Here is a 15,799-nt window from a genome sequence, read left to right as displayed (position 1 = left end):
GCACGCAATACTAAACACAAAAGGCAAAATATATACAACTTTAACTAAATAATAAAAGAAATATTTAATAAACTTAACATATTTCCAATGCAAAAGCCGCATTCTTCAAATTCTTGTTAAACCAAGCAACAAAATTCAAGCTTTGCAAAGATTGTAACATCTAGCATAGATATATGTATGTATTGTAATGCCATTTAGAAGACATATATAGAACAACAATTATACATATATATGTATATATATATATATATATCTGCATAATGTATTTGTTGCTAGATTTGAAGCGAGTTTAGCATAAGTTAAAAGCAAATACAACTTTATATATATCTATATATATATATATATATATATATATGCATATATAATATATATATTATATGCATATATAACAATATAAGCAACAGATCAAATCTATATATGTATATATATATATACATATTTATATATATATATCTGTTAACTGCTTTTTTGGCTTTTTGCTCGATTTCCAACGAGTTTTGCATTTTATGCATTTTGCTAAATCATCTCAAAACTCAGCGTCAGGTTTATGATTATGATTAATTTTATTAATACTATTACTACATTATCATTACTATTATTAATATTCTTATTGTATATTGCCAGCGCTAATTGTTTTTATTTTTTTTTTAATTTTTATTGAATTCGCATTAAGCTCTTAAAAGTCTATATTGAAAATACTACGTTTATTCTTAGAATTATATTTATTTTATGCTCAAGGCGTGTGTCATAAAAACAAAAGCTTTTGTTTCATTAAAAATGTAATTTTAATTTATAATATTTCGCTGTGTTATTTACTTTTTATTTTTAACAATAAAATAAAAATAATAAAAAAAAATGGAAAACCACAAAAATAAAATAACTAATATATATAAAAAAAATAAAAATAAAAATAAAAACATAAATCAATAATTGATAATTGAGTCAGGCGCACATTGCTTTTATTTAACTAATTATACGAGTATAATTATGTTAATAAAATAAATGAAGGGAATACATACATCAAACAAATGCACATACATTTAGCGTATATATAACAGTCCAACAACATCAACAAATACAACATTTATATCATGTTTCACATCTCACATACAAAAAAAACGACAAAAATTTTGTTTGCTTCGGTTAACCGAAGACTGAATACTCTTTTTTTTTCGAAAGCTACTTTTGAGACATTTTTGGTAGGCGTGTCACCACAATGCAAATCTTAGGTACCTTTGATAAAAAACAACAAAAATTAAATAAAATATTTAAATAAAAAAACAAAAGATAAAAACATAATCTAAAAAAGACACAACAAAAACAATATGCTTAAATGTTTACACTATATATAAACATATATATATGTAAACTCGCTTTATAACAATAAAAAATAAGAAAATATTTATTAAAAACGCAAAACTTTTTTAAGGTCTCCAAAAATTATGCATAAAAAAGGTAATAGAGCAAAAAAATGCGTAAGTCAAGCAAGTGTATTTGTAAATTTAATTAAAAAGTTTAAATATGCAGATTATATTTATTTGATAAATTAGTAAAAAATAAATACAAAAAGAAGAAAAAGAACACTAACAAAGCAAACATATATAAATATATATGTATATGTATACATGCAATGCAATGCTCTATATACAAAAGGAAAACAAAACTTTTAAATTGCTTAAATAAAAAACAAAATTACAAAAGCCAAAAAAAAAATCTTGTCTCAATTTCCAATTAGAGCTAACAAAACGAGCACATTGTGTTTCAATGTTACCCCATCAGTGCACAGGCACTGCGGCACTGGCAGTTACAAAAGTTATCGACTTGCTGCCACAATTTAAATATTAGCACTGGCAGATATTTGGATGGACATGGCAATCGTTATTTACGAGTAAAATATAAATCAGTAAGTAGTTTTTGAACTTAACTTAATTTGCTTAATTTTAAAAATACTTGTGTTTAATTTGTTGGCTGAACTTGTGTTCAAATAATTCAAACAAATCAGGCATTGTGGTTGTCCAGTGTGTACATACTAGCTGCAGCTCGCAGCCCGCAGCCCACATCGATGGTTAACTGATTGCCACCGATAGCAGTCGTGCTCGATAGCTCCCATCACTACGATAAATAGCCTTGCCTACCCATAGTTTTTTTTTTGTATCCAAACAGTAAAAATAAGTTTAATCAAAAGCATACACACATAAGTTTAGTTTTTTTTTTCGTTAAGTGTAAAATTTATTTATTTTTTAAGTGCGCGTTTAATAAGAAAATGTCATCGCGAAGGTAAATCCAATAGGAAAAAAGACAATGTACACACACGTACAAACACATGCAAACACATACATACACATACACACGTACATTGTCACACACATATGGGCCATGCACACATATATACACATACACATGCAATTCCGCACACGCACGCACACATACACATAAATACACTCTGGGTCTATTTACATATGTATGTATAAGTATATACAAAAAAATCAAAAACCAAAGCAGTGAGCAAAAAAAGAAACAACATTGAGATAAAAAAGTGCAACAAAGTGCTGAAAGTAATTTGTGCTCCTCCCCCCCACAAACATCGCCCCCTCCTCGCCTGCACCGGTACACAATTTGCAAAATGTATCGCTTGTGCTACAGCTACAGCTGTTGCTGTCTGCCACCTCTGCTGCTTTCTGTGCTGCTGTTGCTATTGCCTCTACTGCTGCTGGTGTTGCTGCCACCGGAACGGCACATCAGCATTGCCAGAGGGAGGGAGACAGGGGCATGGCATGGCAGGTGGCTGGGTCAGAGGCGTTTTGCTGTATCTGTGGCCAACCTTATGTATATTGTACCATGTTAGAGATGTGCTCACTCGCTCACGTTATGATCGCGCGACTCACGCAGATGTCCATCTCAATAGAATTTTCGGTATATCATTTTCGTGACACGATTGACGCACACGATGCATACACACAACTTGAATATGATTTATATGAAGTTTTGCTATAATTGTACTATATTTCAGATGGTTCCACCCAACAATATCGGGCTTAGAAGCTGAAAAACTATTACAGGAACAAGGTTACGACGGTTCATACTTAGCGCGTCTATCATCCTCAAATCCGGGCGCATTTACACTTTCCGTGCGTCGCGGTAACGAGGTAACACACATAAAAATCCAAAACAATGGTGATTTCTTTGATCTTTATGGTGGTAAGTGGACTAAAACAGCAAGAAGAAAGTTTTCTAGAAAAAAGCCAAAGGAATGTATACTTAATACTAAACCCAATTCGCTACCTGTTACAGGTGAAAAGTTCGCCACATTGCCGGAGCTGGTACAATATTACAGTGAGAATGGGGAGTTGAAGGAGAAGAATGGCCAGGCCATTGAGCTGAAGCATGCGCTCATCTGTGCCGAGCCCACAACGGAAAGGTAAGTGGTCAGCCAGAGCCCAACAGGCGTAACAGCTCCAACTAGCTGCAATTTCGGCACGCTTAACAGATGTTAACAGCTGCTTATGTTTACATTATGTTATCAATCTACCAAGCGCGCAGCTGATGGCGCAAACGATGTCGCCATGCTGTCTATAATACATACATGCACACAACACACACACACGCCCATACATTTATGTATATGTATATGCGCCTGCGTGTGTGTGCATGTGTTCTTTGCATATCTATGCTGTTGCTCGCAATTTATTTGACCCATTTTGAATTTTGTGAACGAAATATTTGAATATGGCAAATGCATTCATACATATGTATGGGCTGACGTCTTGTATCTATTTATAGATACATACATTTTAATATGTATATATGTATGTAGACTTTCTGTTACCATATGCATATATTACGCTCTGGGCGAGCCATGCATTGTCTTGTTGAAAAGATGTTCGACTTTAAGTGGAATCTATAATCTGAAATATATATATATACATATATTTGTACATACATTCTGGATCAGTATATAGCCATGCTGGTCGATATAGTCTGTGTTGGATTAACTCTTAAACCACATTCGATTTCGTATTTCACACAGATAACAATAGAGATTTCACGTAAAAGGATATTTGAAATGTAAACAACATAACCTCAATAAAATGAGAGCTCAGCAAACAGAAGTATATGCATACATATGTATTTAGTGAAGACTTTCTTTAGCTCAACTTTTGTGCAAGTTTTTGATTAAACAATCTATTGGCACAAGCAATTCGACACGTTGTTCGGCCTATAATTAAACGAATAAACATTACGCAAATTGTTGTTGCCAAAAGGTAGCTTGTTTTTTTTCGTCTGTTTATGGGGTGAGCGTAAAAAACTCACGCACGATCGCGCACGCGACGTTCGCCAGAAGACGCGCTGTCTGCGTTGTTAACATTGCGTGCAAATGTTAAATGTTATCAGGCGCGTGGAGCATTAACAGCGCCGCATAATTGGCGACTGTTAGAAGCAAAGTCAATTGTCAAAATGCGTCTTAAGGTCAGAAGGAAACAAATATATATGTTCTCAGATATTTATTTACTTATTCAGTATATATATAGGTGCATATCAATGTGTGTGTGTGTGTGAGCACACCTACCAGACTTTGTCCATAAATACGTTGCATTGTTGTGTTTGAGCACACACACACAGAAGTATTTTTGTTATTTATTGTTTATTAACATTTTTTTGTGCGACTGTCAAATATTTTATTACCACTCAGCGCAGCTTTGCCGTGCGCTCGCTCACATCTTACTCTCTGCGCTCTCTCCACTCTTACGCTCTCCGTGCCTCCCGCCCTTCAATTCTTTGTTCGCTGCGTTTGCCGATCGATTGTGATACGTAATTTTTGTGTGCGCATTGTTGTTGCCCCTTTTCCGCATCCTAACGGTCAGCCACCTTTTTCTGACCACGCCCACTGACTTTGACCGTCTGCCTCCTTTGGCTAATTTCATTGTGCGAGCACTTAAAAATACTCACAGCTGTAAACTGGAAGTCAAAATCTGTTCGATTGGGCTTTTAAACTGTGTTAAGTGTGTGCGCATCTCTGACGCCTTAATGTCTGCACGCACACACACACACACACAACGGCACACGTATGCATGCATATATACTCCTCTCTTTCTGCCTTGCAGCAATTGCCTCTGCTGATGCGTTCCACACCCAAAATGCAATATTTGGCATTATGACGTTCTGTGGGTCGAATTATTCGATATATTGTTGATTGTTTGGTTATTTTTATAAGCAGGCATATATATTCAACAGCAGATTTGGCGTTACTTTATTTATAAATCGCGCTTGTGTAATCGGAACAATTCGGTCGTGCACCGTACTTTGATTTGTACCCTTAACTGATCTTATTACAGAGCCCTCTTGCGCCTTTCGTCAGTCGCACGTGACGTATTCTGCCTGTTGACGTCCGATTTCAATTTCGTATTACTCCGAAATTAGTTAACAACTTTGCCAGGTAACGTCTAAGTACATTTACTTCCTGGCTTATTCATATGTTAGATCGTATCTAAATTCAGTAATTGAAGAGTGCGTTCAAAGTGTAAAGTCCACTTGGCGCTTCCTCTTCGTCTACATCGCTCACTCTGTGTGTGTGTGTGTGCTTGCCTCGTTGCCTCTCTCTCTATCTCCCTATGCCCCTCTTTCTCTATATTTCATCTCTCTTTTTAACGACTCTCTTTTTTCTTCTCTCTCTCTCTCTCTCTTTCTCTCTCTCTCTCACTCTCTCTCTCTCACTCTCTCTCTCTCACTCTCTCTCTCTCTCGCTCTTTCTCTCTCATTCTCTCGCTCTCTCACTTTCTATTTCTCTAGAGCCATAGAGATGCCTCTCTCTCTCTCTCTCAATCTTTCCGCCTTTCTCTCTATGCCTCTTTCCATGTCTCCCTCTTTGTTCCCTTGTCTACGCCTGTGTGCCTCAACTCACTATTGAGCAATTTTAAATTAAATTTGCGAAGCTCTGTGATGTGATGTAATCAAGATAAGGCTTTGATCGGCCATCAGAAATGCATTGGAAAGGACTCATATAGACAGCCAAAGTCGCCTCTTGAAACCTTTCTTTGCGCAGCTCTTTTGATCTCCGATCGCTGATTGAAACTTCATGATGCACGTCATTTGTGTGGAATGTGATTTTTATGTGATTTTTATGTGATTTCATCATAATATCTACAGGAATTTTGGCAATCAGCAAAATAAGGAATTCAACTCAAATATCTGTTTATTGTTTATGTTATTGTAAAAAGAGATGATAGGGCTAGGATGAACGCTTCGAGAAAGGCGGAATGTGTTAGGGGAATCTCGTCGATCAGTCCTAATGATTGTTTACCCACCCCATGTAGGGCTCTTTGAATGCTAGCCATGATTTATATTATTCCCCATTAATTAGCAAATCAATCAATTATAATTATAGTTGAGCTCTGAAATTTACATCGCTACGAGCTGTAAATCAAACGGAAAACTGTTCATAAAAGCGTTGCGTAAATTGTAATAGAATTTAACCGAACCCCTAACATGACTTACTCGATATAAGCCCCTAGCTTGACCTTCGCGAGAAACCGTAACTGAACAATCGCAAAAAAAAACTAATATGAATGTTGCAATCAGGTGCACTCGATGACACAATACTCGCTCGCTGGATGAGTCTAGTTCCGATAATTGGTCTATATATAGAGCTGGTCAAATGGGGACTCCCCGAGGATACCTGATCTGGCAAATAGCGAGCGTTATATGTAGATTAACTCGATAAGTCACCTCCCAGATGGCCTGGCTTGACATTTTTATGCTCTTCCGATATATGGAACATAATTATTTATAAGAAATATAGTAATTCCCGACTTCACACAGTTGCTTCTATATAGCACCTGCCATAACAGCCAATTTACTCTCTTGTATTTCGCTGAGCGGGCATTAAGACAAAACGAAATCTGTTTGAAGCGAATCAAGTGTAACGCGAATAGCGATTAATGCGATGCAATTTAATAGTTGCAATTAAAAGTTCTAATTGTTGGTTGCCATAACTTTCTTCTTGCCACATATACGTGTATATATCTCTATATATATACAACTATATGTATACATGTAGTCGCTGTTCAGTTCAGAGTTGAGCTACTTGACGGCTGGCAATAATCAATTAAGCTTTCAATTTGTTTTTGTTATTGATTTTGGCGTGTTGGGTAATGGGTCGTTGAATGTAAACACCTGTAGGCCCACCACTATATAAAAATGTACCGCCCAGTTGACGCGCCCCCACGCCCCTCCGCTTGATCGCCTCTAAGCGGCGATCTAAGTGTAAGTGCTTGAAATGCTAAATGTTTTCAATTTTTCGCCATTAAGACAAGCCTACACAAATGCTTCTATAAATTATGCCAAGCACGTTAGCAGCTTCTAAAGCTAACTATATATATATATATTTTTATATATATCTGTGTCTGTACACTCGTATCTGTTTATTGAAATCTGTATCTCTGTAGCAGCGACTGCTCGCTGTGTCGTCTTTATAGATACTTTAATCGCTTGCTATGGCATCTCATTTTGATGCCTCCAATTGAGCTCATTAAAAGTACGACACGCCACGCCCCCTATGGCCGACCTCCCGCCAGCGCCCAGTTGATAATTGCGGTGCGTGTCAGCAGTCACATAGACCACTTTGTAGACATACTAACATCCTGATCTCAACTGACTGCCAGTCAGTGCAGTGCATTGGAATTTTATCATCCATATTTATTTGGCCCCATTTACCTGTCGCATTCCGCGATAACGGAATGCGAATCATTTGTCTTTTTCAACAGCGTCTGCTGATCACATGATCCCATGCTCATCATCACGATAAGTCAATCGAAGTAAGTCCTCAAATCTAATGATCCATTTGTTAGATATTGACAAACGATCTAGCCTGATAGACAACACGCTGGAGGCATATATACTATATGTGCCTATAGCATAATCTCTGTTGATCCTACTCTATGAAGATAGCTGCAACTAGCTGAAGACATTCCTTAGATCTGATGCAGTTATCTGTGCTATCAAAGTCGAATCAGTTCCTTTTTATCATCAACTTTAATCTTTACTCTAACTTTAACTTCATTTGAATTCCATCTAGAACTAAAGCTACTATTTCTATCTATATTGATTTATCATAATGCATATATACATATTTGTACACTCATTTGTTATCTTTGCATATATGTATATGCATAAGCTTTGCTATAAGACAGCTTTCAACGTGTCTGCCGCTGAAACTCTTTGAGAATTATAAACGAATTTGCGCGAAGTTGAGCCTAAAATCTTTGCATAAGCTAATTTGTATTTCTCAATGCATTAATTTTAACTGAGCTTGTGCTTTTTCTTTTATTAGATTTTTAGATTAATGTAGGTATAAGGCTGCTGCCTGAACTGTGCTTCCCAGAAGCCAGTTGCAATTGCAGCCAAGTGCTAAATATCGAATGAGAAATCGAATGCGTGCGCACGAAGTCCAAACAGTTAGATGCTTATATATGAGTCTGACATTATGTGTATATAGATAGAGAGAGATAAGGAGAGGGGTATGAGAGAGACGTGCATAAATTGTATCCTAAATGGCTCGACAACACGATTGACAGCGCATGGCACGAACGTGCGACTAACCGCAAATGGACAACTGGACAAAGGCACCAAGATCGCGGATAGGGTAGTGGTAGATGCAGGGGTTGTGGTAGGGGTAGAATAGTAAAGCAGTAGCGGCATAGGAGCTCCGGCAACGGGGCATGTGCATGATTATTGATTCAGGTAAATCCCTCACACGAATTCGGTGCGGAAAAACGTGCGATCATTGGCGAAAGGTTGTCCTTCACATACAATAAGCATATGTCTGTAATAATAATTGAGCTCATAGACCCGGAAGAGAAAGTGACGCTAATCTGTATTATTTATACTTTACTTATATCTATCTAACTAGAATCGCATTTCATTTCTCGCCTAGAGAGTTGACCTGGTTTACATTCAGTTCGTAATTGTGCTCACGTACAACCAAAATATCTCGTATTCATATAGTATTGCTAGTTGCTAATAATAGTTATTTCTGTACAGTCCATAATTCAAATCGAGATAATGAAAAAAGCGCAATAAAACTAAACATTTCAAGTCCTAGCTGCCGGACATCAGATATACCCTGTATAATGATTAATATTGGGTATAGATATGATCTTTATATGATCAATATGATCTGTCTGATATATATTATAATCTATTTTACGATGCATATGGTATGTATCTACAATTGATCTACATACATAAGATATTCATAAGATCTACGTAAGATCTAAAATCTACATACGATTTACATATGATCCACACATGATCCACATATGATCTATACATGATCTTCTTATGAACTACATATGATCCACATATGATTTACATAAGATCAACATAAGCTACATGGGATCTAAGACCAAAATATGATCTACACATGATCTTCGGAAGATCTAAATAGGACCTTCATATGAACTTCATAAAATATATATAAGAACCAATATCTACATATGATCTATATGTGATCCATATATGTTCTATTATTACTATTATGTAAGCTACTTGAGTTGTAGGAGCCTTCGGAAATAACCTCACTCAGCCAGAAGAATCTTGAAGATAAAAGCAGCTGTTGGCCAACAATTTTTATTCCAAATCACACTAAATTGGTAAAACAAATGCTTAAACAAAGTTTGGAACCACAAACAAGTGTTTTTTCTTTAGACTACGCTTCAGTGGCGTACAGGGTAGCAGCTAGTTAGATAAGCTTCACTCTTAACTAGCTGCTGCTTTGGGACTTAGCTCGACAACTTTTGACTCATGCGCCGCAATCATGCATTGATTCACAATGTTTATGCTGAATATGCTCGGATTGTGACTCAGTCAATGGCGACTTGTGTGAAGCGCGATCAATGCTTTGTTAGAGAGCTTGCTCAGTTGCTAGGCATATCCTTTTTTTGGGCATCTCTGTTGCTTGGCAGTGGACTTGACTACGGCTAATAACCCCGGACACATTTACATCTGCCAGTGCCGCCCCCGGCTGCGTTTTCAATGCCAAGTCCCACTGAGCTGACTGCGTCTCCAGAGCCATATAAATATGTATGTATGTGCGCAAGCCCATAAACAATTGGTAATTGGGGAGTTGGCAGCTGGGCAACGGGGCATTTTGGGGATCGGGTATCGGGCATCGGGCATTGGGCATCTCGACTCTGGCTAAACGAATACGCCGCATAGTTTCGCGACGTGCATATTAAATACCAAACATTTGCGCACAATACAAATTGTTATTAAACAATAAATTATGTTTATATACATTTTTATGGGCTCGCTTCTGATACCCAGCTCCTAAATCAACAAAACAGGGTATATTTTAGTTCAGCACACGTATGTTACAGCTAGCACAGATATTGCTAAAGTTAACTCTATCAACTGAGAACTTTCTCTGATCTGAGGCTTGATAGACGATAGATGATAGATGAGATGATAGATGATAGATGATAGATGATAGATGATAGATGATAGATGATAGATGCTAGATGATAGCTGATAGATGATAGATGATAGATGATAGATAGATGATAGATGCTAGATGATAGATGATAGATGAATGATAGATGATAGATGATAGTATAGATGCTAGTGATGATGATAGATGATAGATGATAGATGATAGATGATAGATGATAGATGATAATAGATGATAGATGATAGATGATAGATGATAGATGATAGATGATAGATGATAGATGATAGATGATAGATGATAGATGATAGATGATAGATGATAGATGATAGATTATAGATGATAGATGATAGATGATAGATGATAGATGATAGATGATAGATTATAGATGATAGATTATAGATGATAGCATGATAGATGATCGATGATCGCTGTAGATGCTCGATGATAGATGCTAGCTGATCGATGCTAGCGGGTGCTGATCGCTGATGCGCTTCTAGATTCTGATTATGCTTCTGTGATCCGCTGTCGATGCTGCTGCTCGATGATCGCTGCTAGCTGCTCGATCGCATGACTCGCTGCTGCTCTCGCTGCTGTTATCGCATGCTCGCTGCTCGTGCTCGCTGCTAGCTGATGCTTCGCTCACGCATGCTCGACTGCTCGCTGCTCGCTTATGTTATAAATTATAGATTATAGATGATAGATGATAGATTATAGAATATTAAATATTATCTATTATCTATTATCTATTATCTATGTTCTTTTTGTTGGAGTTATATTTTTCCAGTTATATGAAAGTCAACTGCATCCATTTATCTAGGTATTAATTGTTAGTCATATTCCCATGAGTGTATTATCCCGATATATTTCTTGTTGTATTTATGAATGACCTAATCTATATAAATATGTTTATAAATATATTCGCTAGTAGGGCTAAGCCTATGGATCACCACATCTCCATATTACATCGCTGAATGTTATTAATTTGTTTCCAGAACAATGTTTATATCATTGGTTAAGTTTGGAATAGCTGTAACTTGACTCGAGTGTTTTTTTTTTGTATCCACCTTCTTTTTATTGCTTTTAACACTTTATTATGGGCGATTATTGTGATTTGTTTTTGTTGTCGTTGTTAATGTTGTTTTAGACTTTGAAACATTTTCGTTTGACGTTGTTCCAACGAAATTGATGATGAGACGATCGTAACCAAGCGGTTTGTCATCGCCGTACAACCCCCACAGAGCGGGCCAAACGATCGCCAATCCCCAATGCCCTGTACCCAGTTGTTGTTGTTCGAATGGCACTTGGCACTGGGAATTGTTGTTGTTGTTGTTGTTGTGGTTGTGGCTGTGACTGGGGGGCTGTCGCACGTCGTTGTCATGAGAAACGAAAATTGGCTGCCAAATATGCGCAGCACGTTCGCCTCTGACGTCCGCGCCTGCGCCATAGAAGAGTTGCTCCATCCTTGTCGCACTCGCGCACTAAGTGCCTAACTTTACTTATCGCTGCCTCCAACCCTCTCCCTCTCTCTCTCTCTCTTTTGCTCGCTATAACAAAATCCCCAAAGACGCAACACGAAAAATTGCCCGCATTGTTATTCGGTTTCAATTTCATTTCCGGTGGCAGGTAACAGGCGGCGCTTACATGCTGCTATACCATCCACACACACACACACATGCTTGGCTTAAGGCGAATTCGGATTCTGATTCATATGCTTGTGCTGAGTTGCTGTCGACTCGCATTCAAATAGCTGCTAACTAAGTACAGTAAAAATGTCGCATATGTCAGCAGTTCACTTAAGTTAGTCACTGTTGGCAACGCCCCCACGACCCCTCCCACGCTTACGCCTCTGCCACAGAGGTTTCTAAAAGTAAAAGTGCCTTCGCTGCCTGATGGTCAACTTTCAAACGGTTCTTGTTCACACACACACACATACACTCAGGTGCAAGCTTTCACTGTATTGGTCTGAGCTATGCACTTTCAAATAACTGAATTTCCCAAGCAGTGCAAACAGAAAACATAACAACACAATAGCAAGCAGAGGCGGCAGCAGCAGCAGCAGCAGAAAAAAAACAATAACAAATAAGCCGCGCTGACGCCAACGCCCCCACAAAGAAGGCAATGTCTGTGCTTACATTTTACATACGTTGTGACATGTTGTGGACCAAAAGATTACGACGAGTTCGAGTTTTGATGTTGTTGTTGCCTGGCTCGGCTCGGGCTTTTGTGCATTTAAAACAAAAAGCGTCGCACGCAGTCAGGCAACATTCATTCATGCACGAGCACACGATCTGAGCGCTTAGAACAGCGGCAGAGCGCAACAGCAGTATAACATATAACAAAAACAACAAGTACAGCAAATCACAGCAGCAGCAGCGAACACGAAGACGACGATAGACGAAGAGCAGAGTGAAGCAAAGACGAAGGCGAAGCCGAAGACGTTGACGAGCGCAGCGGCAGCAACTGAGACCAACAGCAGCAGCAGCAGCAGCAGCGACGACGTAGACAAAGAGAAGAGTGAAGCAATCACGAAGACGACGAACGCAGCAGCGACGACGACGACGGCGGTGACACGAAGCGTACGAAGCCAAGCGACAGACTTGAGCAAAAAGCTTAGCACTTGGCTGCTGGAGCTTCATTCTCGAGTTGCGGTTCAGCGGCTAAACAACACGAAAAGTGCTAGAGTCGCAGAACAAACACACATACGGAGAAGCGCGTGCTTCAAAGCAGTGCAAGCAGATAACGATCGTTAAAGCAGTGTTCTAGTGCGTGGGCGGCTGGCTTAATTGCAATTTTTCAAAACGAAAAAAAAACAAGCAAACAAAGAACTTTTCTGAATTAACATATTTTAATAATTTTTATTGAATACGCCATAAATTATTATGCCTTCGGCGGGATTCGTTTTGGAGCATTTAATTGCGGCACAAGCGCGACTGGACAACGAGGCAGCAATCACAGCGGCCAAGCTACCAACAACGAAAGCAACAACAACAACAACAACTGTTGCCAAGGAGAAGAAATTGTTGTCGGTCCTAAAGAAATTTGTGCAATAAAACAAAAAGAAAAAACATTTTCATTTGCCTATGCAAAACATTTACACTATTTTTTCTTATTAGAACAAGAACAATAACAAAACAGCAACAGCAACAGCAACAATAAGAACAACGTTTAAAGTGCATTTGTGTTTATTGATCAGGTGCTTATATAAAACAACAACAAGAACAACATTAAGAACTAACGCGTTTTTTCCAACGTGCAAAAGTTGATGTAATTTGTGTTGTTTTTTTTTCTACTGTGCAATATTTTATTTTATTGTTTTTGTTTTTTTTTTTTTGCATTGCTTCGCTTAAACAAGTGTTGTTAACAGTTAGTTGTCAATTAAGCAAGCAACAACGGCAACAAAATGCTTTTCAATAAGTGCCTCGAGAAATTGTCCAGTTCGCTGGGACATGTTGTGCATCACAAGCTGCAGGAGAAGCAGGTCTACAGCCACAACAAAAACACCAACAACAACAACGACGACGACAATAATAATAATAATAGTAACAACAACAACAATAGTGTGTACAACAAACAACGCAACTTTGAATACGAGCGCGCGATACAGGCGCATTATGGCAGTGGAAGGACGCGCAACAACTCAAAGTCAAAGGCCAGCAAAAGTCACAAGACAAAGGCAACAACAACAGCAGCAACAACAACAGAGTGCAAAAATTGCATGAGCAACGACGAGCTGGCCCTGATTATCAGAGGCGTTGCCCACAACAACAACAACAACAACAACAACAACCAACACAAATACAACAGGGCAAACAGACGTCGACCCACCTACACTGGCGCCTCCTCTAGCTGCTCCTCGACAGAGTCGCTGCATCAGCTGCAGCTTGCCACGCCGCGTGGCAGCAACAGCAGCGCCAGCAGCAGCGGCAGCAGCAGTAGCGACGGCCACGCCTACTTCTCATCCAATCCAGTAACGCCCATATCATGGTCCAGCTCGCCGCCCAACTTTCCCCAGCACGGCTTCGCCAGCCCCAGCGGCACACTGGCGCTCCTAGCGGCCATGCGCGTGCAACTCTATGGCTACAAGTAAGTGCAGCGCCGCAGCGAGGCGGCGGAAAACGCCCGAAAACTCAAATTAGCAACATTTTTATATAATCATCTTCATTTCGTTTCGCGGCGCGTGTGGGACACAAATTAAATTAAATTAAATATTGTTGTTGTTGGCGTCTAATAAGCCAACAACAACAGCAGCAGCAGCAATAAATTGTCATGTGCCTAAAATTGCTACGCAAATGAGTAAATATTGAAGTTAAACATCAACAAAAGTGAGTGGGGCTAGTGACATTCTAATAGATATATATATATATATATATATGACACACACATACACACACACATCTATATATACTTCTTATATATAGCTGCCATACATGGCCTATACGTGAACAAACGCCTGCGCTCGCACACATTTTCATTGATTTTTGTGCTTTCTTGTTTATGTTTATGATTTGAATGGCTTTCAATATGATTGACAATAATATTTGTAAGCTTATTCTAGAAAATACCCTGTAGACAAGCTGGCTAAGGCATGATATAGCAGCACATATGATCTTAAGGATGTACATCCAATGTGATCTTGGAGACATCTTTGATCGTATCAAGGCATTAATATTAATGTATGTCTTAACTCTTATATATGAGATGAGGTGCTACATTAGTTCAAGCTCAGTTTGGCTTAACTCACATTAATTCCATTTGTCTGGAACTCGATCTACTTTATAGCTAGATCACTTTTATCTACTTAATCTACTTTATGGCTTGATCTACTCGATAGATCTGCATTTGGTATCTGAATAAGTATATTTCCAGGATGCTCCTCTACGCAAAGGCATAGCAGAACTTACAGCTCTTAAAGCCTTTGGCTTACCTCAATCCTTAACTAATAATGTCCACATATATAGACTACATATATACGCCTATCGATCGTAAGATTAGTTTAGATATAGCACAATATTTTGTCATTTGCTTCGAGTGTCAAGCGCAGCGCAAACACGTTCTGTGAGCTAAGACGCACGATCAACCTGAACAGGTTTCTCCTCTATGGCAATTGAGCTTTCTGTGATCCTCAATGATCTCTGGTGTCTTTAAAGAAAGCTAAAGATGTTCTTCAATCAAATTTGGTGTGGTCAATTGGAATTAGTGCCAAAAGCAGTCACTTTTGTCACTTTTACAGGGTATCTCATTGCGACTATATCGTTTCGACTTGCCTTTCCCTTACGTCGTTCAATCAAATTTGATTGTCAATCACGCGTGCTTTGCTTTCACATATCAAAAATAAAATAATTTGCGACCAACTTT

At 38.4% G+C, this 15,799-nt stretch overlaps 1 protein-coding gene across 1 annotated transcript; it reads left to right on the top strand.

The window, feature by feature from the left end:
* Nucleotides 1-2,081: 2,081 nt before the first annotated feature.
* Nucleotides 2,082-14,720, top strand: LOC111597221 (tyrosine-protein phosphatase corkscrew). Its single transcript, XM_030224095.1, has 4 exons — nucleotides 2,082-2,277; nucleotides 3,011-3,198; nucleotides 3,292-3,418; nucleotides 14,690-14,720. Exons 1-4 carry the CDS (start codon nucleotides 2,264-2,266, stop codon nucleotides 14,718-14,720), a joined length of 360 nt encoding a protein of 119 aa, XP_030079955.1. The 5' UTR covers nucleotides 2,082-2,263.
* The last annotated feature ends 1,079 nt before the right edge of the window (nucleotides 14,721-15,799 follow it).

Source organism: Drosophila hydei, unplaced genomic scaffold (genome assembly GCF_003285905.1).
Source record: "Drosophila hydei strain 15085-1641.00,03,60 unplaced genomic scaffold, DhydRS2 tig00000355-arrow-arrow-pilon, whole genome shotgun sequence".
Classification (NCBI taxonomy): Eukaryota; Metazoa; Arthropoda; class Insecta; order Diptera; family Drosophilidae; genus Drosophila; species Drosophila hydei.
This window is presented reverse-complemented; position numbering and strand designations above follow the sequence as displayed.

What these genes read in the sequence shown, in the direction of transcription:
- LOC111597221 (XM_030224095.1), top strand. An exon ending in TTTCTTTGATCTTTATGGTG is followed by an intron (nt 3,199 to 3,291) that starts GTAAGTGGACTA and finishes TACCTGTTACAG; the next exon opens with GTGAAAAGTTCGCCACATTG. An exon ending in GCCGAGCCCACAACGGAAAG is followed by an intron (nt 3,419 to 14,689) that starts GTAAGTGGTCAG and finishes CAACAACAACAG; the next exon opens with CAGCAGCAGCAATAAATTGT.